Source organism: Molossus molossus, unplaced genomic scaffold, assembly GCF_014108415.1.
Source record: "Molossus molossus isolate mMolMol1 unplaced genomic scaffold, mMolMol1.p scaffold_m16_p_4, whole genome shotgun sequence".
Taxonomy (NCBI): domain Eukaryota; kingdom Metazoa; phylum Chordata; class Mammalia; order Chiroptera; family Molossidae; genus Molossus; species Molossus molossus.
In genome coordinates, this window is record NW_023425377.1 from 124,867,903 (window position 1) to 124,889,697 (window position 21,795).

Genomic DNA, 21,795 nt, shown 5'->3' on the forward strand with positions numbered 1-21,795 from the left:
CATCCTTTGTACTCCGTTCTGTTTCTGCTTAGTGTGAAGTCAGCTCAGTATCTTTATAAGTGTTTTTTCCACTGATGTAATTCATCTGAGTGCAGAAGTCATGTTTCTGGTTTCACAGGACAAGAGAGCTCAGATCATTTATTCAATCCAGAGTACTTAGTACTTCCAACTGAGGTATTAACATCTACCTCCAAGGTTGATCCTATTTAAGGCGTTGACTGTGCAAACTTAGCAATGAATGGAAAGTTCCTTGTTTAATCTCTCTCCCTCTGTCTCCAGCCAGAGATAAGTGGCTCCCCTCGGACCCTCAGATCATATCGGAAGGCCTCTACGCCATAGCCGTGGTCCTCAGCTTCTCCAGGATCGCCTACATCCTCCCCGCCAACGAGAGCTTTGGCCCCTTGCAGATCTCCCTCGGCAGGACGGTGAAGGACATCTTCAAGTTCATGGTCCTCTTTATTATGGTGTTTCTTGCCTTTATGATTGGCATGTTCATCCTTTACTCTTACTACCGTGGGGCTAAAGTCAACGCTGCTTTTACCACGTACGTAAGATGTCTTATAAACACAGTACGCCAAAGAGAAAGTCTGACATGTCCAGATGAAGCAAAGGAAAAGAGCCAATGGGATCGACATGTTCTTAAGAGTAGAAAATAAATCCATGCGAAACGGTTAGCGCCTGTGTGTAACGACATCGCTCCAAAGATTCCTCTCTTTGAGCTTAGTGAGCATCGGACCATAGAATGAATCAGAATTTGAAAAGATCCTAGACGAAATGGGCTATTTTGAGAGAGTTGGGTAATAAGATTTTAATACGGGACGTTCCTTACATTATGGATGACATTAAATTTAGTTCCATCCTTTTGTAACCATTATTGTTATTTCCTAGAAGAAGCATGGACTCTTATTTTAATGTCTCATTCATTAGTACAGGGAGTCGGGTAAGAGAAATACAGCTAAGCACGTACCGCCTGCTACCATGGTAATTCCGTTTCCTTCCTTTGGTCATGCTGGTCCACAGTGGAGACTCACTTCTCCCAGGAAGCCTGCCTGGGTTTCGCTTCTTTAGTGTGTGTCCTTGTAAGCTCTCTCAGCAGGGAGACGCCCAGACTGTGAGATTCGCTGTCACCCACCGGGGTTTGGCTGTCAGGGGGAGGCTCTCCCTCTGCACTGTCGTCCTTGCAGGAGGGAGGTCGCAGCCTCCCATCTCCCTTTGTGTCCTGTAATGTCCCACTGGGAACCAGCTGGACAGTCAGCAGGCACCCTAGAGACGAAGACAGAACCTCATGCTCTCCCAGAGATCAACTTGTTTTGAACTGATTTTTTTCAAATTGTTAAATAGAGCAGGTTGTAGGGGTGAAAGGGAACTGGAGTTCACTTGCTGTCGCTGAAGAAAGAACTCTGTGTGAACCCGGTGGGGAGGCTCACAGAGAGCCGGGTCCTCTGGGGATTCCCTGTATCAGGTCTTTCTTCCCGGATCTATGAGGGCGGGGCCTGGATTTCCTGGGGCGGGGCCTGGATTTCCTGGGGCGGGGCCTGGATTTCCTGGGCAGGACATGGGCTGGAGTGGGGCAGACCTGGCTGTGGATGTCAGCTCCCTGGCCTCCAGCTGTGGCCATCGGTCAAGTCACTTAACATTCTCTGTTAATCCCCTTATTTTTAAAATAAGTGCACAAAGGTTTAAATCGGGTCATGAAGGTTACGGGGTGATTTGTAGACGCCTCTTGCCCACAGTCAGAGCTCAGGGCGGGCCAGCACCTGGCCTTCTGCCTGCCCTCTCCTTGCCCGGGGCTTCTCAGAGTCCGAGATGAAAGGGGTGTGTGTGAGCGGGCTTCGCAAAGGAGCGGAGGGGAAGGCGGGAATTTGTGACACTGCTCCGTTGATGGAGGAGCAAGGAGACTGGTTTTCTGTCTCCTAGCACCCGTGCTATGACACCATGATCAAATGTCATATGACATCTGTAGGAACAGGATTTTTTTTTTTTTTTAATCCTCACCCGAGGACATTTTTTCATTTGTCTTCAATTAGAGTGGGAAGGAGGGAGAGAAAGAGAGAGAGAGAAACATCGACGTGAAAGGGACACATCGAGTGGCTGCCACCCGCACGACCCAACCAGGGCCGGGGACAAACTGCAACCGAGGTACATGCCCTTAGTGGGAACCGAACCCGGGTCTCTCTGAACCGCAGGCCGATGCTCTAACCACTGAGCCAAACTGGCCAGGGCAAGGAACAGGATTTTATTCTGTCCTCTACCCCCAGGGTCCAGAACAACTTCTTCTTTTTTTTTTTTGTAAGAGTCCATTTTATAGAGGTATCGTTTACATACAGTAAAATGTACTCAATGTGTAGTACCGCAACGAGGAGGGGCTGTTCTCATCACCTGAAGACGTTGCCTCCTGCTCCCTCGTGATCAGTACTCTCCTCCTACCTCTGGTCCCTACGACTGCCCCTCTGCTTTCTGCTCAGAGGTTTGACTTCTCCAGAATGTTGAATAAATGGTATTACACGTCTTTTATTCTTTCCTATATAGCCTTTTCCACTTAACATAATGGTTTGGGATTCAATCATGTCCTTGGACGTATTAGTAGTTTGGTTGTCTCATTGCCAACAGGCATTCCACTGTACTGATGGGCCACAACTTATCATTTACAGTTGCTGAATGTTTAGATGGTTTCTAGTTTGGGGTGACTGCAAACAATCATACAGGTCTTTAGGACATATGTTTTCATTTCTCCTGGGTCAGCATGACTTCTAAACCATAATAGGTGCTCCAACAATATTTGTTGAATGAAGGAATTAATAGACTAGTACTGAAACCTATAAATCTATAGAATTGTTATTTAGAGTCTGTTATAAGAAAATCAAAAGTTTCCATAAATCTTTCTTTGGACAAAGGACTTACTTTTGACCCCTCCTTTGCGATGGGATTCTATGTGTTTAATTGTTTAATTTAAGGATTATTCTTCCTGTGTACAGACCCACGAGTACCACTGGTAACATGATAAAATGAGCCACACTCGGCTTGCAAAGCTCATCTGCGGGATAAACCCGGGGCTTCCTCTGGGGAAAGCCTGGTGCTCACAGCTGAAGTGGGGCGAAGGGTCAGAAAGCAGGTGATTTAAACTGAGGGAAAAGAAGAGGCTTCTTCCATTCTGTTGCCTCCTCTTCAGTCGCAGCCAAGCATAACGTCTAGCTAGGTAATAAGTTCATGTGACAAACAATTCATTTGGAGCGGTGTCCGCGGTGACCAGCCTGTCCCGCCCTCACCTTGGGCCCCAGGCTCTGAGTGCTCCTTACTGCCCAGGCGCAGGGTTTCTGGTGGGTACGTACAGAGAGGTGTTTTGCATAAACAAGAATAGATGTTGGATACCTTTTTTATTCAAATGGTGGGATATTTCATTCCTGCTACATCTTATGTCTTCACCTAAGAATATATCACAGATGTCATTTTGTATAAACCCAGGAGGCTAGATCTGTGTCATTTTCCCCCAGTGGTGTAGCATTTCAATATATGAATGTAGCAGCTATTTGAGGTACCCAGGGGCGTGGGTATTGGGCACCTCCATTCTCCCCTGTGCCCTGCTGCACGGAGGTCTGTGCATACTTTTCCAGAAGGAAGTGGGTTTATAACTTTAACCCTGACCTTGTTCTAGTTCAGAAAACCTGGTTTAGATTGTAAAGCACCTACAAAATCACACCCCAAACTTCCGTCCTTCTAGGAGAAAGGCGTTGTGGTGGGCTTCTCTCCCCTGCTGACTTCAAAGAATTTTCCCTCGACGATTTACAGAAAAGCTAGGCATTAGCACCTTGTGACCCCAAGTTCCTGAAAGCCTTAGAGAATGATTTCTGTTAAGGGGTGTACTAAAATAATGCCGGTCTGGGTTCCTGATGATATTTTATGATGGCATTCAACATCAGGGTAGTGGGCAGACCCTAACTTGTTTGTGCTTCTGAGTTTCGGACACAACTGTTCAGCTGACTGTGCCTTATTCTTTCAACAGCGTGGAAGAAAGTTTCAAGACTTTGTTCTGGTCCATCTTTGGGCTGTCTGAAGTGACTTCCGTCGTGCTCAAGTATGATCACAAATTCATAGAGAACATTGGATACGTTCTTTATGGAATATACAATGTCACTATGGTGGTCGTTTTACTGAACATGTTAATTGCTATGATTAACAGCTCGTACCAAGAAATCGAGGTAATCCTGTCTCCTGTCCACGGCGTCTGTCCTTGCCACCCTTCGAATAACAACACCTCTGCTTTGTGCCCTGTGGGAGCTGCGGCCGATGGCAGAGTGAGCCCAGGCCTTCCTCTGTGTCCCCACCTGGGTAGATAGCCTCAGGCCTTCCAGGGTCTTCCAGGAGCACAGCAGGGGTCCCATGAAGTTATCATCACTCCCGGGGGAGATTTCGGAAGTTCTGAAACTAGAGGCTAGAAGAACGGGCCCTTGGGGATCGCTCTCGCCTCGGTTAGCCCCCCAACCTCTGAAAGATCCCGAAGGAGGGTTCCCGAGGCGTCTGGCAAACACTGACGATGTTCTCTAGCCAGTCAGAATTTTTACACTCCTAGAAATCACTCTACTTTTTGTTTTGGATTGGGCTGGTTTCGAACCTTTCTTCACCATTGTATGTATGTTTTCTTTTTTTGTTGTTGTTGCTTAAATATATTTTCTTTATTGATTTTAGAGAGAGAGAGAGAGATAGAAGCGTTGATGAGAGAGAACATGGTTTGGCCGCCTCCTGCACGCCCCCCACTGGGGATCGGGCCCACAACCTGGGCATGTGCCCTGACCGGGAATCGAACCAGCGACCTCTTGGTGCAGGGTCAACGCTCAACCAGTGAGCCACACCCACTGGGCTGTTTTCTTATGTCCTCCAGTTTAGTGTTTAGTATCTTAGGGCTTTGCCGTTTAAGTCCATTGCGTGTCTGTGCTGGAGAAACACGTAAGACAGTGTTAGCAAAGCTGACGTGAGGCCCTCCAGACCTGAAACTGTGGTGCTTTGCGCCTGCTCGGGTGTGGCGCCGGTAGTTAGGGAGTGTGAAGCCAGAGAGCCAGCGTCCTCCACCCGTGACCCCTCCTCTTCATTTCTTCCCCCCATCATTTCTCCCCGTGAGGATGGCTACGCCCATCACCATGGAGCAGCACTGCGGATCAAAGGAGATCTAAAACAGGGCCACAGAGAGCTTGTGTGGCATTGAGAGCAAATCACAGACGCATAAGCTCCGAAGTACAGTTTCATCTGAGTACCGCGGTTTCCCTTTGCCCTCGGGGTATAATATGCTGTGTGTGCATCCTACTGGGTGGGCCTAGGTGAGGAGGGGGGTAGCTAGAGAGCAGGGAATATATAGACTTGGCAGGGGAGAGAGGACTTCATTTTTCTATCCTTCCTTGACCCTGAATTTTTCTTGTGCTTTTGCTTTGTTTTTGGATGGGAGACAGAAATTCTGGTTAAATGTCAGTGGGCACACACAGAAGCACATGAAAGAGAAAAAAAAACAAGTATCAAGAAAGTGATAGAGTATTATGTAGTATAGTAGAGAGTGTATGCAGATAATTGTATAAAAGTTACTTCGATTTCAGAAGCATAATTTGGGTTCACTGTAAGACCCTGCTGGAAGCGGGGACTCCAGGTTTTAGTTTTTAAGATGAGTTATTTCCTTTCTGTCTTGTGACACAGGATGACAGCGACGTGGAATGGAAGTTTGCTCGCTCAAAGCTTTGGTTATCTTATTTTGATGACGGAAGAACATTACCACCACCCTTCAGTCTAGTTCCTAGTCCAAAGTCCTTTGTTTATTTCATCATGCGGATCATTAACTTTTCCAAATGCAGAAGGAGAAGACTTCAGAAAGACATCGAAATGGGGCTGGGGAACTCAAAGTCCAGGGTAGGTATCGGACACTTACCACGACCTTGCGATAAATGTCGTGTTTTTCTCTTTGTCTTTTGGTGTGTGTTCAAACATTTTTATGTGTGAACTCAGAAGAGGTTGAACGTATTGTCCATTCCATAGTCTTTCATAGACTAAAACTTAATTTCCTCCTAATGTTTCCAGAAGTCGCTGACTCTGTGCCTTGCTTTGGTCAGAATTTCACGTGTAGTACCAGACTAAGAGCAAACAAGACTGCGGGGGGTGGGGAGGGTGGAGGTGGAAGAAGGCACAGAGGGGAGAAATGGTGATGGAAAAAATCAATTAAAAAATCTTTGAAGTTTAAAAAAATTAAAAAGTAAAAAAACACAAGAAGCTGTCAACACGTTAGAAGCCAACAGAACACTTTGCACGTAGCCTTCGGATCTATGCAGACCCTTTGCTGGGCTAAACGCTCTTCTTCCCTTCAATATAAAATTGATGCCGGCCTAAGAACATCCTCAGATATTCACTGTAAATACCCCTTTGGGAAATGGTGGAGAATGGTGTGTCCCTGCGTGGTCCCGGGGGAGCCAAGCTGGCCAACAGAGATGCGCTTCACGAGAGCAGTGTTATCCGGAACTGAGTGTTCGGAGGCGGAGTTGGTGCAGGAGGCAGGGCTGTGGGCAGGACCTCAGAGACAGTGAGCGAGCAGAGAGGAGTAAAAGTGTGGGGTTCACAGTTTTGCCCGAAGTTGTGAAAATGGCCTGTAGCTGGGAGCCTGGAGATAGCACATGACGTTAGTTTTCCCCCTCACAGGCCTTCCTGAGCCGAGGTAGACGCTCTCTCCAAGCTGAAGCTGGGTCAGGGCTGGATGACTGCAATTTAATTCCTCACTTTCTAAAATAGATGTGCCTTTCCAAGGTTTATAATATCCTCATTTTTGAAAGAAGGTGACCTTTAAACCTTCAGACCTGAATGTCGGCCCTAAGGCCGTGAGGTAGCAAGGCAGGGATTGGCTGTGACACCCCACTGTGTCAAATACCACCTTGCGTGTACACATCGAGAAGCAATGTGATGTAAGAAAGGGAGCCTTGGTGTTCTGCCCGCCTGTGGCTTATGAGCAGGTCCACGGATAACACACGTCATCACTGAGCCTTAGTTGTCCCCATGGAAAGAGGAACCTTTCTAGGTTATGGTGAGAGAGACATGAAATGGACAAGGTTCCAGCCTCAACAAATATCAGTGCCCTTCCTCGTTCACAGTTTGCAAAGTGCTTTGCTGTACATTTGAACCTCATGCAACACTGTGAGGTAGGTATGACTATTATTCCCATTTTATAGATAAGACAGCTGAGGCCGTTAAAATAACTCACTGTGCAAGGTCACGGTGCTGGCGGTGCGGGTAGGTGTGGGATTCCAGCCAGCATCAGATGCCTAGCTTTCTGCCCCACCTGGTCCACTGCACCTGCTGCCTCCCTGCCTCCCTGTGCTCACAGCTGCGGCTGGCTTGGCCACTGCCCCACCTCCTCCCCACCAGCCTCACCTTCAGCTGCAGGGTGGCTGGTCTCTTAAGGGGGCCAGGCTCTGATTGCCACCTTGGGCAAATTCTGCTACTGCTGAAATTGACTTTGCTTCTCTGGGCATTTAGGAACAGGCTTTGTTATTTTCAAAGGAAGCCTCTCAAGAATGGGAACACGCAGCTCTTGAACTTCAAGTCATCCAACTGTGATTTTACTGACCATGCCCATGTTGCCATGGTGTAGGACACATGCTGGCCGAGGGCATTCAGGGGGCGCGGGGCTGCCCCGGCCCTGCGAGGGAAAGGCAGGGTGTGCGCAGGAACGTGGGGGGCAGACCTGCTCCCCTCGGGGTGCCGGCCCCTGCCCGGTGCCAGGCAGGACAGCTGTTCTCAGGGCGCTGGAAACGGACGAGGCTGCGCCCTGCTCTCGGGAGCGCGCCCCCTGCCGTCCATCTCCGGCATCTGGGTCAAGCGCCCTTTCGATTTTATTCTGTCCACCGCGCGTGGAGCTCTTTAAGCCTCGTGTCCATAGACACCCCTCTGTGTTCTGAATTTAGTGAAAATCCGGAGAAATCATGTGTTTCTGTTTTTCTTTTGTAGAAGAGAGGAAGGCGCTTCCAGAACTTTTCTCAAACAGCCAGCTCAGCCGGCGGAGGCTGAGCTCCGTGGCTCACAGCAGCGGGGCTTTGCCCAGACCCCAGCGGGACAGGACAGTTAGGGTCCCTTCCCGGGTCCTGCCGATGGGAAACACCCCTGGTGGGGACAGGCGGGCCCCCAGTGCAGTGCAGCGCGGTGACCACGTGCACCTCTTGCCCTGTTCCTGCCGCTGACATTACCCCTGAAAAGGAAAGGAAAGAAAACCCAATGTTTTAGCCCGATTCTCCCAGAGTTGTGAGCTTGGCTCAGTCTAAGGCCACGGTACCGGGGAGATGTGTTATTTGGGCAGATACCTCAGGGTCACAGATACTAAACGATGCCCCCGAACTTGCATGTTTCTGGTCACGTGTCGGGGAGCCGGCCCGGAGCAGGTGGAGTCACTGCCACGCAGCGGCGACTTCTAGGTGCCCTGGTGACATTGTCATGCAGTGAACCAGGTCCCGGGAGCTGGGGTGCTTGGCACGGGCTGACTTGTAAAAGTACGTTTGCCGTTAACGTTACACTTCATGCTGCCAACACGTCCATGAATGTGAGCATGTTGATCACAATAACTTTTGCCTTTGGGAATATGTTAAATCGCTTCTAAAACTCACCTTCCACAAAATGTCCCTCCGAAGGGCTGACTGCAGGAGCGTTATCAAGGAGAATAAAGTAGATTATATTTTTGATTTCAAAGTGAATGTATTCTCATTTACTAGGTTAATTGTATTTTTTCCTAGTTAAACCTCTTCACTCAGTCTAACTCGAGAGTTTTTGAATCACACAGTTTTAACAGCATTCTCAATCGGCCAACACGCTATCAGGTAAGCATCCATTCGACACATCTCTTTATCTGTAACTTCGTGTGTGTGTGTGTGTGTGTGTGTGTGTATGAGAGAGTTAGATTATTCAGATATACTGTGAGCATGGAATAGAACCGAGTATGTTCACCTATGGAAGGAATTTTAGAAATCAGAGTCCAAGTTCTTCATTTTTTTCAGTTGAGGAGAGAGAGTTTTTTGCTGTATTGAAAGCAAACTGTTGCCACAATTTCCAAAGGACACTCACGGTGTGCGCTGGAGAAAGCAGGAAGGGTGTGGAATATACAGGAAATAATGTCTGATCCATTTCTCCAGGTTTTCTTTCAGGTGACCCATTTTTCAAGTGGGTGCTAGGCTATACTGTGTGATCAGGACTACTTTACAATGCCTTTTGCGTTTTGATGGTGGATATGACATTTGAACACTATTCTCCAGCTCAGACGAGGTCACACACGGCCCTTGATTTTCCGTCTGGTTGATCACTTTCGATGATCCAGTCTTTAGATTTCTGATGTGGACAAGATCCCAAGAAGGAGGAGAAGGAGTTTCTTCTTCAAAGATACCAGTCAGATGCCTCCTGAATCTTCTTTGCCTGACTCCACAGCTGCCGTTTTTTCCTCTTTTCTTACTGAATTTTCATCCATTTCTCCCTTTTGATTCCTTTTTCTCGTGCTGTAGTTCAGCCTTCTATCTTCATGTGTGCTGCTTCTACTATCTCTTTCCTTTCGGGGATGAGTTTTGAGTTTTGTTTTTTTCCTTCTTGAAATTTTTCAGCTTATACTTCATCTCTATCTCACTGGGGACTTCTGGCAAATATGGCTTTTCTCTATAATTTCTCCTTCAACCCATATGCTAAGCTTTTGTGGACTATTACAAGGTCAAGGGGAGTTCTCAGTCATCAATGTCTGCTCTTAACATTCCCCGCAGCCCAGCTCACCTTTCTGCAGAACCTTTCTGAAGGGGTAAGGATGCCTCTAAGTGTCACTAGAGAAGGAGTTCTTTTTTTCTTCTTCTCTGTTTATTATTCTCCTTGTTGCTTTTGAGAAATTGAGAAGAAATGGAGAAATCCCCAAAGTCAAACTTCTTGTGGCTGAAAATCGTTCCGCTCCTAAATGAGCTCACCCTTGCCAAATGCCTAGAGATTCCCGAATCCTATACATGTCATATTTTCTGCAAAGATTCCCTGTGCCTGTGGAGTAATCTTCTGTGCCTCCCAAAAAGTGACAGTAGAAAAAAAGAGAAATTCTGAGGAAAGTAAGAAAAGGAAAGAAATTCCAGATCTTAATCTGCTAGATGGGGATTTTTCCTTTAAAGTGGTCACCTTTGAGCTCGGCTAGTGTGGCTCAGTGGTTGAGCATTGACCCATGCACCAAACGGTCGCCAGTTCAATTCCTAGTCAGGGCACATGCCCAGGTTGTGGGCCTGATCCCCAGTGGGGGACATGCAGGAGGCAGCCAATCGATGTTCTCTCTGGTCGATGTTTCTAATTCTCTCTCCCTCTCCTTTCCTCTCTCTCTCTCCAATCAATAAAGAAAAATAAATAAATAAAGTGGTCACCTTTGGGATACACTAATTCTAATGTAGCTACCACAGGGCAGAACATTTTGGGAATATCTCTGAAGAATTAACAGCGGAAGCGGCTAGCCTTTGCCCCTTGTTAGAGCTGCACATCATTCTGGAACTCACATGAGTTGCCTGTCCGAGCTGGGCTAAGGCATAGATTATTTCCAGGTAACGTCACATGCGGGGAACCTGATTCCAGTCCAACATGAGAAGCCTTCTTGCCTTGTGGAGAGGCTCCAACTTGGTGGCTAAGCACATGTGAAGCTGCAAACATTAGGGTGAACATTTTCGTGGGCTACAAGGAAAGCCGGAAACACATCTGATTTTGAAGAGGAACAATGTCAGCCTGTAAGCCGTGCTCTTCCCTGCAGCTGACAGATGAAATGGAAATGAATGTGCCTCCTGTTTTCCCTTCAGGGAGGGAATTTAATCTGAATGGCTTTGTTCAGGACGTGTCTAGGGAGCCTGATTTTTTTTTTTTTTATCCTCACCTGAGGACATTTTTCCATTTTTTATTCAGATAGAGCAGGAAGGAGAGAGAGGAAGAGAGAGAAACATCGATGTGAAAGGGACACATCGAGTGGCTGCCACCCACACGATCCAACCAGGGCCGGGGACCAACCACAGCCAAGGTACACGTCCTTAGCGGGAACCGAACCCGGGTCTCTGTGGACCGCAGGCTGACGCTCCAACCGCTGAGCCAAACTGGCCAGGGCGGGAGCCTGATTTTTTAAATATTTTTCTATTATCATCCCTTCTGGCCATAAATGTTAGTTTTCATAGATTTTTTCTAGCATGGTTTCAGATAATGTAACATAAATATTCTAGAGAGATTATGCCAGAGAATGTAAATGTCTTAGTCTTCAAATTCTGTCTTTACAAATAATACTAACAAGAGCGAACCTCTTCTAAGCAGGAAGCATTGGTTTGACGTGTGTTTGAGCTGCATAATGTATGAGTTGAGTTGGATTACTTCCATTCAACAGATGAGGAAACGAAGCTTGAAGAGTTTAAGCGTGTCTGTCCCTACTGCCCTGACAGTGACCAAGTTTCTGTGTCCTCTGTGTGGCGGGCACAGAAGTGCTGCCTCTCTGCCTGGAAGTCTGGTCCGACTTGAGGTGGATCTAACTGTCCCCCTTTCCACAAGGAAAGCCCTTGCCCCGTCCCGTTTATGAATAGACTAGTCTTTCCCACTGGTGTGTTACCACTTCCCATGCAACACAGTGGAAGTTTGTTTGTCAAATGATGAAAACACAGACCGACCCGATGGCTGTTTCTCCCCGATCTTGGTTCTTTTTCCTCCCTGAGAGTTGCCAGGAGCAGGACCTAGTGGAATAGGCATTTAATTGGGGGAGGGATGCCAGGCTCCCCTTTATTTGGGCAACCCTAATCTTTATGAGAGATTGCGTGGGATTCCTCCCTTCCTTTGGCGTGGGGGGGGCACCCCCTCCTTCTCATTCCGAGAGGAGAGAATAACCTCTCTCCCGCCAAAAGCTCACGATCCCTCTGCCCCCCCAAACTCATGATCCCTCCCTTGTCTCAGCCTTTTTCCTTGTGGGGGTAAGGAGGAAGCGTGTGGTGAGCTCAGTACTTGTCTAGTGATTGTCACTAAGCCCCAAAGGGAGGTGGCCGACCCAACTGCTAGTGGCAACCTGGTCTTAGATCATGGGGTGCTTAGCATCGTTTTTGGCATCATCAGTTTGGGTTTATCAACACTTCCAGGACGAGAGGGAAAATCCCATTTGACATGCAGTTACATTTCTTTGGTTTCCCTTTCCTGTATAAAAGTTTTAAATTGTCTTAATACAGTCAGATTTATCCATCTTTGCCTCGTGGTTTATCTTTTATGTTAGCCTTTTCAAGAAATATTTCCCTATTCCTCTCACAGGTTTTGCTAGTCACATTTAGATCTTTTGTCCATTTGGCTCCTCCCCCCCTTTTTTTGGTGTATATGGTGTGAGGCAGAGGTCTAAATTTAACTTTCCCACAGGGAGCCCATCTCTCAGCACCATTGTTGAAAGTAGTCTCCTCGTCAAGCTACTTTAACTGATAGACATTTCTTTCTATAGGAGTCTGCCTTCGCTGTGCCCTAAACTTAATCATGTCTCTGATATGTTCATGCGTCTAGTGACTTGCTCCAGTGTTCACTGGAGTAGGGACTGTGCTCGTTATTGCACCCTGAGTGCCCAGTTCACGGCCTGGCACAGAGCTGGCTCTCGGTAAATGTTTGGTCCATGAATGAATGAGTTCAGGCTAATATCCGCCCAGCTCTGAGTTTGTCCCGGGGTCTGGGCTCCACAGAACTCAACTGGTTTTATGATTTCCTGTGACTGCTAAGGTCGGCATTTCTTCTTCCGTGGCATGAGCCACCTCTTGATCTGTCATTGTTCCCTGAGACCGATGTTTCAGGTCACCCCTGACCCTTTCCCTTGACCTTGGCATCCCGTGGGTCGCTGAGGTTCCCAATTTCTGCTTCCTTAAAGCTGAGGAATATCTTTCAAGCTCACTCTTCAGTAGACCCTCCTCATCAGTGGTTTCACTTTCCAAGGCTTCAGCTATCTGCCGTCAACTGCAGTCCAAAACTATCATATGGAAAATTCCAGAGATCAGCAATTCACAGACTGAGCTGTGTGTGTTCTGAGCAGCACGATGAGAGCTCTTGCCATTTTGCTGCCTCCCACCCAGGACGCGACGCATCCTTTTTTCCAGCATCGACAACCTCACCTGTTGGTCCCTTAGTGGCCCCCCAGTTCTTAGATGGACTGTCGAGGCATCCTGGTGCCTAAGAATTCACCTGATTTTACTTCATTGTGGCCCCAAAGTGCAGGAGTGTTGATGGGGGCCGTTGGGGTATGACAGAGAGAAGCCGTAAAGTACTTTCTTTCAGGGAAAAGGTGCAACTTTTCCACTTGGTAAGGAAAGAAAAAAAATCATATGCTGAGGTTGCTAAGGTCCACGGGAAGAACGAGTCTTCTCTCCGTGAAACTGCCTAATTTATAAATTGAACTTTCCTGTGGGTTTTTCTGTATAAGAAAAAACATTATATAGAGAGTTTAGTACGAGCCGTGGTTTCAGGCACCCCTGGGAGGTCTTAGCAGCCATCCCCTACGGATAAGGGGGGACTACTGTATCTGCATTTTAGTTCAGGCCATTTCCCCCTTTATTGTCTTTTTATGATATTTAATATATGTGTAGCATAATAAATGATAAGGGATAGTGTCCTGCACACCGCGAGGCCACCTCCTACCTGGGAAGCACGTTATCTGTCCGTCCCCTCCAGCAGGTGCTCCTTCCTGGCCCCCTCGCCTCCAGGTATCCGGGCCCGAAGTTTGGGTATCTCCTCCTGTCACTTCGGTTCCCCTTCTAAATAATAGGCTCACTGCACATATAGAAAACCCTAACAGTGCACTATGTGGACTTCTTACTGAGCTTTATAAGGTGATTTCATACTTCATGCATTCACTCTGAAATTTTCATTCCACATGTATGCTTCTAAGATGCATCTCCGTTGTTGTGTGTGGCTGTGGCTCATCAATTTCATCGGCGAATACAATGGCATGATATTGTGTGACATGCCATGATCTGTCCAGTCTCCTCTTGATACTTGTCTAGATTGTTTTTAGTTTACTTGTGTGTGTGTGATTTTTTTTTCTATTCTGTACAAGATTGCTATAAACATCGTCGTTTGACTCTCCTGGTCCATGTACGAAGTTTCTCTAGGCACCAACCAAGGAGTAGACTTTCTGGGTGAAAAAATATGCAAACGTTCAGCTCGAAGAGCAAATGCCAAGTTGCCCCTCACGGCGGTCTAGTTTACACGCAGGTCTAGTTTACACGCAGGTCTAGTTTACACGCAGGTCTAGTTTACACGCTGAAGCGGCGGGAACGTGCCAAACACGCAGCCCCGGGCTCCTCCTCGGGGCCACTGCCCTCTTTGCCCAAGGACTGTCCGAGAACAAAGTGACAACAGCCAGCACAGCAGTAGCCGTCCGGTGTGACTGAATCAAAACTATATCTATTTTTTGTCAGATCAGTGAAAAGTTTAGTGTGTTTTTTGATGTGCCACAGAATTTTAATAGCTGGTTTGTGTGTGCCATGAGGTGAAGGGTTGGAAGATCGCTGCTCACAGTACAAAATCCCAGTACTTACCACTGTAAGATTTATTGATTTTTTCCCTCTTACATGTAAAATTGTATCTCCTTCTCACTGTAATTTGTATTTTCCCCAGAAAAGAGGTGAGGATTGTTTTGTACGCTTAGTGACCATCCGTGGTTCCTTTTCTGTGAAACGTCTGTCTTTTTCCGTTTTCTGTTGGGTTATTTGAATTTTCCGTATTAAATTAAAGTTATTCATATATTTTGGATCCAATTTTATTGTCAGTTACAAGTATTGCCAGTATTTTCTCCCGGTTCGTCTTTCCACTTTCTTCATGGTGTCTCTATTAACAAAAGTTTTTATTGTAACAGACTTGAATTTATCAGTCTTTTCTATTGTAATTAGAGTATTTATCTTATTAAAAAACATATAGCTCTACACTGCATTTACAAACACATTCTCCTATTCTGTCTTCTGAAGATTGTCAAAGCGTTGTCTTTCGCGTGTACGCTGCAGGTGGATTTATGTTTGCGTGCGTGAGGGAGGTCAGGCTCCAGGGCAGCTCGTCCACGTGGATAGTTCTCCTGTACGGGCGTGTGCTGAGACTGAACATGTTTACACTATAGACTGCTACTAGAGGAGAGCATCCAATAGAATATATGGTATTTAGAAGACATAAAATACACACCTATAGTAATTAGTCTATATGCACAATTATAAGAAGAGGTCTTAGAAGGATGTACACCAAAATAGCAACAGATTCTCTTTGGATGGCAGGATAATTGATGACTTGGTTTGTTTATTTATTATTATCATTTTTTTTGTTCTTTTCTGTATTTTCAAAGTTCTCTCTGTTGAGAATAGATTCAGTTTACAAAAAAACAACAATGAGAAATGAGGTAGTGCCAACAGATGACAATGTAGTGTCAACACGCCTTAAAGAGAAACCATGTTGGAAGGAGAAGCCAGGGATTGGATTTAACCTTTTAAAAAAGCTTCTTCCATTCCTGGGGGTGGGAGTGGGGGGATGTTTGTGAATTATGTGGTTAGTCTCAGTAGAAGGGGGAAAGGGTTCAATTCTGAAGCCTGGGTGATTCTTCTGTAAATAGTTGTGTAAAGTGTTTCGCCCCTGAGCTGTTTGCTCCACAGGTATGCACAGCTCTGTGGAGACTTGGATCCAGGTTACCTCGGTGCATCATTGGTGATAGAATCATGTCTTCTTTTCCAACAGCAGATCATGAAAAGACTTATAAAGCGGTATGTTTTGAAAGCACAAGTAGACAAAGAGAATGATGAAGTCAACGAAGGTAAGCATCTCTGAATCGAGAAACATCCTTTTACAACTAACTTAATGGACTTGGAAAACTTCATATTGAAGGATACTTTAAAAATCCAAACTCAGGTGACAGTTTGTGTCCCTCCAAGATGGACAGGTGAATCTTATGTAACATTTCTAAAATTCTGCCTTTTTAAAGAAACAGTTTTTAAAATGTCACAATCGGCGACAATGTATCTCTACGCAGAATGTCCTGATCCCTAGAATGTAAAGGCTGCCAGCTCTCTTTTAATTCCGTTAGTCAATAGTTTCAGGGAGTGTTAACATTTTTCCAGTGATGCAGGTAAAACAACGGTTGGCTCAGACAAAATCCACACTTCTTCAGAAAAGTCTTTATTTTGTTATCCAAAAGGAAATCGCTAACCCGTTTTTCCCATCTGTTTTTCTCTTTTGCCTGTCGTATTTCTCCTTGGCTCCAACTTGAACATGCCTATTTTCCCGGGTAAATCCTAGGCAGGGCATCTGTGTGAACTATAGAAGGTTTTGTCAAAGGCTGGGGTGTAGACCAATGCACCAGCCCGGAATTGAAAAGAAAACCTGGAGACACAATTTGAAAACTATAGTTTGCCCTGGCCAGTTTGGCTCAGCGGTTAGAGTGTCGGCCTGCGGTCCGGAGAGACCCGGGTTCGGTTCCCGCTAAGGGCACGTACTTCAGTTGCAGTTTGTCCCCGGCCCTGGTTGGTCGTGCGGGTGGCAGCCACTCGATGTGTCCCTTTATATCGATGTTTCTCACTCTCTCTCCCCTCCTCTCTCTCCCTCCCACTCTATCTGTACAAAAAATGGAAAAATATCCTCAGGTGAGGATAAAAAAAAAAAAAAAAAGAAAGCTATAGTTTACAGCACCAGTGAGATGCAGGAGCCCTGTCCACACTGTTAAGACAAAAAAGAGCTCAACTCAGCAAAGCGGTGGCTGAGCTTTGAAGTCAGTACTTGACCAACGCAAGGAAGCCCTTGCAAAGCTGAGTCAATCCAATGGGATGGGGTTGTAGGAACAAAATCTATAAACACGTGGATGAGAACCAGCTGAAAAACAGTCTGAAGGAGATAGGGTTGGAATGGAGCTGTAGGTTAGAAAGTGGAAATATGACCAGTGGTACCATAACCCCCTAGAAACAAACAGCAATTATGTGATGGGGGCCTGGGGGGCCAGGGCAGCATCAGAAACAAGGAGCCATCTCCCAAGTGCTGCACAAAAGAGAAACATGAATTCGTGAGGCTTGGCATTTTGGACAAAGCTCTATGTAGCTTAACCTCCTCATTTAATAAATGAGGAAACCGAAAGCCAAAGCAGTTGGGTGACTTGTGTTCCCTGAACTGGCAGACTGAATACACACTTAGTGTTCCGTGTCCCTGTAACTGGGAAACAAGGGAGAAGGATGTGATAGCAGTCTAAGCAGGACACGGATGGTGTGAGAATCCACTTCTTCCACCATCAACTGGCCTTGTGCCTTCAAATTAGACCAGTTTGTTCCCTCTCTGCTGCCACATGCAAAAGGGAGAATCACCTGGTTTGTTTGTTTTTTTGCCACAAAAGGAACCTGAGAATGTTTTGTGTGTATTCTTGAGGAAGACTTAGAATTCCTTAAAACGTAAAGGTTCTGACTTTTATATAAAGAATATAGAAATGATATTTTATTTATTTACTTACTTACTTACTTATGTTGTTGTTGTTAGTTGGCTCCCGAGGATATTTTTCTATTGACTTTTGGAGTAGAAGGGGGGAGGGGGAGAGAGAGAGACATGGATGTGGGAGGGAACCCACGGGACTTCCTACAGACAGAAAGGAGACCCCTGCTTTGTGGACAGAGACATCACCCTGCGTTGAAAGTTGACTGAGCCACAGGACAATCCTTTGAGTTTTACTATTAAAAACAGAGCTGGACTATTTTTATAGCTTTTTTAGAAGGTCATTATATTTTTCAAACAGACATTTCTTAATCGTTTTAAAGGGGGGAAAAAAGTCTACCTTTGTGACATTATGAGGCAAATGACCAAATATATATATATATATGTGTATATTTTAATACAAATACTTTAGGTGAATTAAAAGAAATCAAGCAGGATATCTCCAGCCTCCGTTACGAACTCCTGGAGGACAAGAGCCAGGCGACTGAAGAGCTCGCCCTGCTGATCCACAAGCTCAGCGAGAAGCTGGGCCCCAGCACGCAGACGTCTGAATGACCGGGTAACGGGGAGGTGGCCCGGGCTGGAGCACAAGTGTGGGCGAGAATATTTCTATTCTTGTAATGACATACTTGAAAAACCACGTGCATTTTTAGTCTTAACTACCTTTATTATGTGAATCTTTAAAACTTAGGTCTTAATGATTTTACTGTTTTGTTCCATGCAAATGGCCATTTTAATTTTCTGCCTTGACATTACCAACAAGGACACCCCATTGTATTTAAAGGCTCAATTACTGCCATCTTTGTCCATTTTAGAATGAACTCTGCTACATCTTTGCACTATCTGTTGGCCTCCAAGAGACTGTAAGTAAGCTCCTTGGGGACAGGGGCTATGTCTTACTCATCTTTGTGTCTCAAGCATCTAGTACAGTGCCTGGTACAAAGTAGGTGCTCAGTAAATGTTGAAACCACCTGAACTGAACTGCCAACAAACTACAAATACAATCAAAAGGCCATCACTGTGTGGCACACCTTCTTTGTCCAAGTGCTGACGGGGTTTTTTACAAAATAGAATTGGAAGGACATTTTACAAGCCGCCATGACTCGGTCAGATTTTCCTAGAGTTTTGGGCATCACTGAATCCTAGATCCTTTGAGTCCTAAAGGAAGAATTTAACAATGAAATGAGTTAATAGAAAATATAATTATGTAACATATTTATGTTTCATAGAATTGTTCAAAGCAACACATTAAAGATTTTTCTAAAGTATGCACTGTTTGTTTTCTGCCTTAGGTTTTCGTTTGTTGTTTTTCAGTCATGTGAATGTAGCCAGTGGGATGGTGAGTTATTTTTAAGGGGGCTCTGTTAAGGTTGTTATTTTGTTATACCTCCTGATGTTCAAGTTTCCGAGGGCTGACTCCCTGTCTGCCCATTTGCCCCTTTCTGAGCTTTGGGGGGCTTGCTTAGGGGGAGAAACGGCCAGAGCAGTGGCTGTGCACCTGGAGGGGCGTGGCCAAGCATCACCAAGTGGATTTCATTCCCCCTTGAGGTCTCTCTTGGCCATTGCTTACAATGATTGATAGACATCCCTTTTCTGATCAAAGCAATCCGGTTACACTTTCCACACAAAACAGATTGTGATGTACCTGTACTTGACATATTATGTAACTGAGCCGAATCCTGGCAATATCTACAATGCTTCATGACTTTAATAGAAAAGGGGAGACAGGCCAGTAAGTTCTGTGGTCTCTTCACAGACCATAAAACACTCGAAGTATTTTTTTCCATCCAGGTAGTTTTAAATGTCTCATAGAGTTTTGCTTAACATCCCGATTCTCCTCCGTCTCTCCCCATCAAGTCCTAGAGGAGTATGAATTGTGATCACACCTCAACAGCAGTTTTATCAGCCCCAAACACCAGTTACATACATGATACTCTAAAAAGCATTGCTCTCACACAGCAAGGCTTTCTAGACATGAAGACAAAGGTGAACATTAAATGGAACTACGAAAAGCTCGTTAAAGAAGATTTCTTCATTTCTACTTCTTGGGACGTCAAATGAAGAAAACAACGTTATACATTTTTGCTACCATTGTAGAGTATTTCATTAACTTTTGTGTTATTCTAATAGTACTTTGTCTTAAACATTTTTCAAACATTATGTATTTTATGTTATGCCTCAGAACTGAATAAAATACTGAATTCTTTCATTGTTATATGTTACTCTACTATGTTACAACAGGAAAGATGTGGAGTTTCCATAATAGGCAATACTCTCTGTCTTACAGCTTTGTCTAGGGTTCCAAGTGTGGATGTTTTTGAATGGAGTATGTAGTAATGTTTCTGATTGGGGGTTGGGAAAATGTTAAAGGCAAACGTGTCCGATTCAGCTGGAGACATTCAGCCTAGGGTCTGTGGTGTCTTGAATAAAGATAAAGCTTGTCGCATTTTTAAAAAATCCATGCCTCCCACAGCTATAGAACTCTCAGCACAGATCAGACAATTTCCTTTCCATTATGGGCTTGTGTCCCCCTCACCCCCCCACACACACCAAATTCATATGTTGAAAGCCTAGCTCCCAGGACCTCAGAATGTGTCTGTATTTAGAGATGGGGATTTAGGAGATAATGAAATTAAAATGAAGTCGTTAGAGTGGGGCTAAATCTGATATGACAGGTGTCATCAGAAAAAAAGATTAGGACAGAGGCACAGAGGGAAGACCTTGTGAGGATACAGTTTAGAGATGGCCAAGGAGAGCTGCTTCAGGAGACTGGTTTGATTTCCTGCCGACACCTTGATCTGTACTCCTAGCCAGTAGATCCTGTAAGAAAATACATTTCTGTTGTTCAAACCCCTAGCTGGTGGTACTTTATGGTGGCCCTAACTTTCCTATACACCTCCCAGCCCCCTAAATTCTATAAAATTCTATACATTGTTTTATCCTATTTCTCTGTGGCTATTTTTCAATTTCTAAGATTTATCTGTATTTTTGTGTAGTCTGAATTAATATAGATTTCCCCAAATTGCTACACAGCTGAGCCATCTCAAGGCATCACTGTTTATTTTTTTTTTGTTTATCCTCACTCGAGGACATTTTTTCATTTTTTGTTCAGATAGAGTGGGAGAGAGAGAGAGAGAGAGAGAAAGAGAGAAACATCGACATGTAAGGGACACATCGAGTGGTTGCCACCCGCACAACCCAACCAGGGCCGGGGACAAACTGCAACCGAGGTACATGCCCTTAGCGGGAACCGAACCCGGGCCAACGCGCTAACTGCTGAGCCAAACCGGCCAGGGCTGTTTATTTCAATATGGTTATTTTAGCCTCAGAAAAATAATCGTTTGGAACAACTTGGAACCTGGGCAAAACCTCAGATCGTTCTGTTGGAAATCATTTATATGCTAAGAAGCAAGTCTTCTCAGGTGTTTAACGATTGATTCACAACCATTTGTGGACTCTTCCCTAGTAGACCACATAAACTGGGAAAGGGACAGTGTCTTACTCACCTACAGTACTTCTGTAGGCAGAGCACACTGTGTGCACTAAAGAAAGACTGATGGACAGGAGTCAAGGAATGTCAGCTCTAGGTCAGACCCTGTGTCACCGTAGGTCAGCAGTAGTCTGGGGTCCCTGAGGCCTTTTCAGGGGTCTGTGGTTTTGAAACTACGTATTTTCACTGTGTTGACATTTGCGCTGAGGATACAAGAGCCATGGAGGTTGGTACGTGCCCCTGGCGGGAACCAAACCCCAGACGCTCCATCCGCTGAGCCAAACCCACCAGGGCAATACTGCTGGTTCCTAAGCACGAGTCAAAGTGGTGGCTTCGAACTGCAGCAGTGATCGCTGTGGTCTTCATGCCCACATTGGCAGGAAACAAAAGTTTCATATAAAAATGTTCATTATGAAGCAGTAAACATTGTTACTTTTATGTCTTCCCTCTTGAGAGTCTTTTTAAATATTCTGGGTGATGATACGGGAAGTATGCATAAAGCATTTCTACTAAATACCAAAGTACCTGAGTTGTCTCAAGGAAGAGCAATGGCGTGATTATTTTGGGTTGCTAGCTGAACTCACTGCTTTTTTCATGGAATACTTTCTTTTTTTTAAAAGCACCGTTAACAAAGTAAAGCTATTCAGACGTGGATATTTGGCATGCACTTTCTTGTGAATCGAAGAGGGGAATCTATCATTTCAAAGAAAGTGATTGACATTTGTTACCAATGCTTAAGATTGAGCCTTTATGTACAAATTCAAGTTTTATAAAATTTGTAACCACCATCTGAGGTTGACAGTTTTAAAAAAACTCCACACATTCACCAATAAATCGAACGCAGAAGTAGAATTGGGACT

The 21,795-nt window shown here is 45.3% G+C and overlaps 1 protein-coding gene across 3 annotated transcripts in view; it reads left to right on the top strand.

The window, feature by feature from the left end:
- The window catches only part of TRPC3 (transient receptor potential cation channel subfamily C member 3), a 59,691-nt gene extending 40,977 nt beyond the window's left edge, over window positions 1-18,714 (top strand). For 2 of the 3 annotated variants that reach the window (XM_036240549.1, XM_036240551.1), the window contains 6 exons: window positions 280-544; window positions 4,001-4,196; window positions 5,677-5,886; window positions 8,745-8,828; window positions 15,715-15,790; window positions 17,858-18,000. In XM_036240549.1, the coding sequence (XP_036096442.1) occupies window positions 280-544; window positions 4,001-4,196; window positions 5,677-5,886; window positions 8,745-8,828; window positions 15,715-15,790; window positions 17,858-18,000 (974 nt within the window). Of the gene's footprint in view, window positions 1-279; window positions 545-4,000; window positions 4,197-5,676; window positions 5,887-8,744; window positions 8,829-15,714; window positions 15,791-17,857 lie in introns of all 3 variants that reach the window. The other variant, XM_036240550.1, reaches the window with a different exon arrangement.
- The last annotated feature ends 3,081 nt before the right edge of the window (window positions 18,715-21,795 follow it).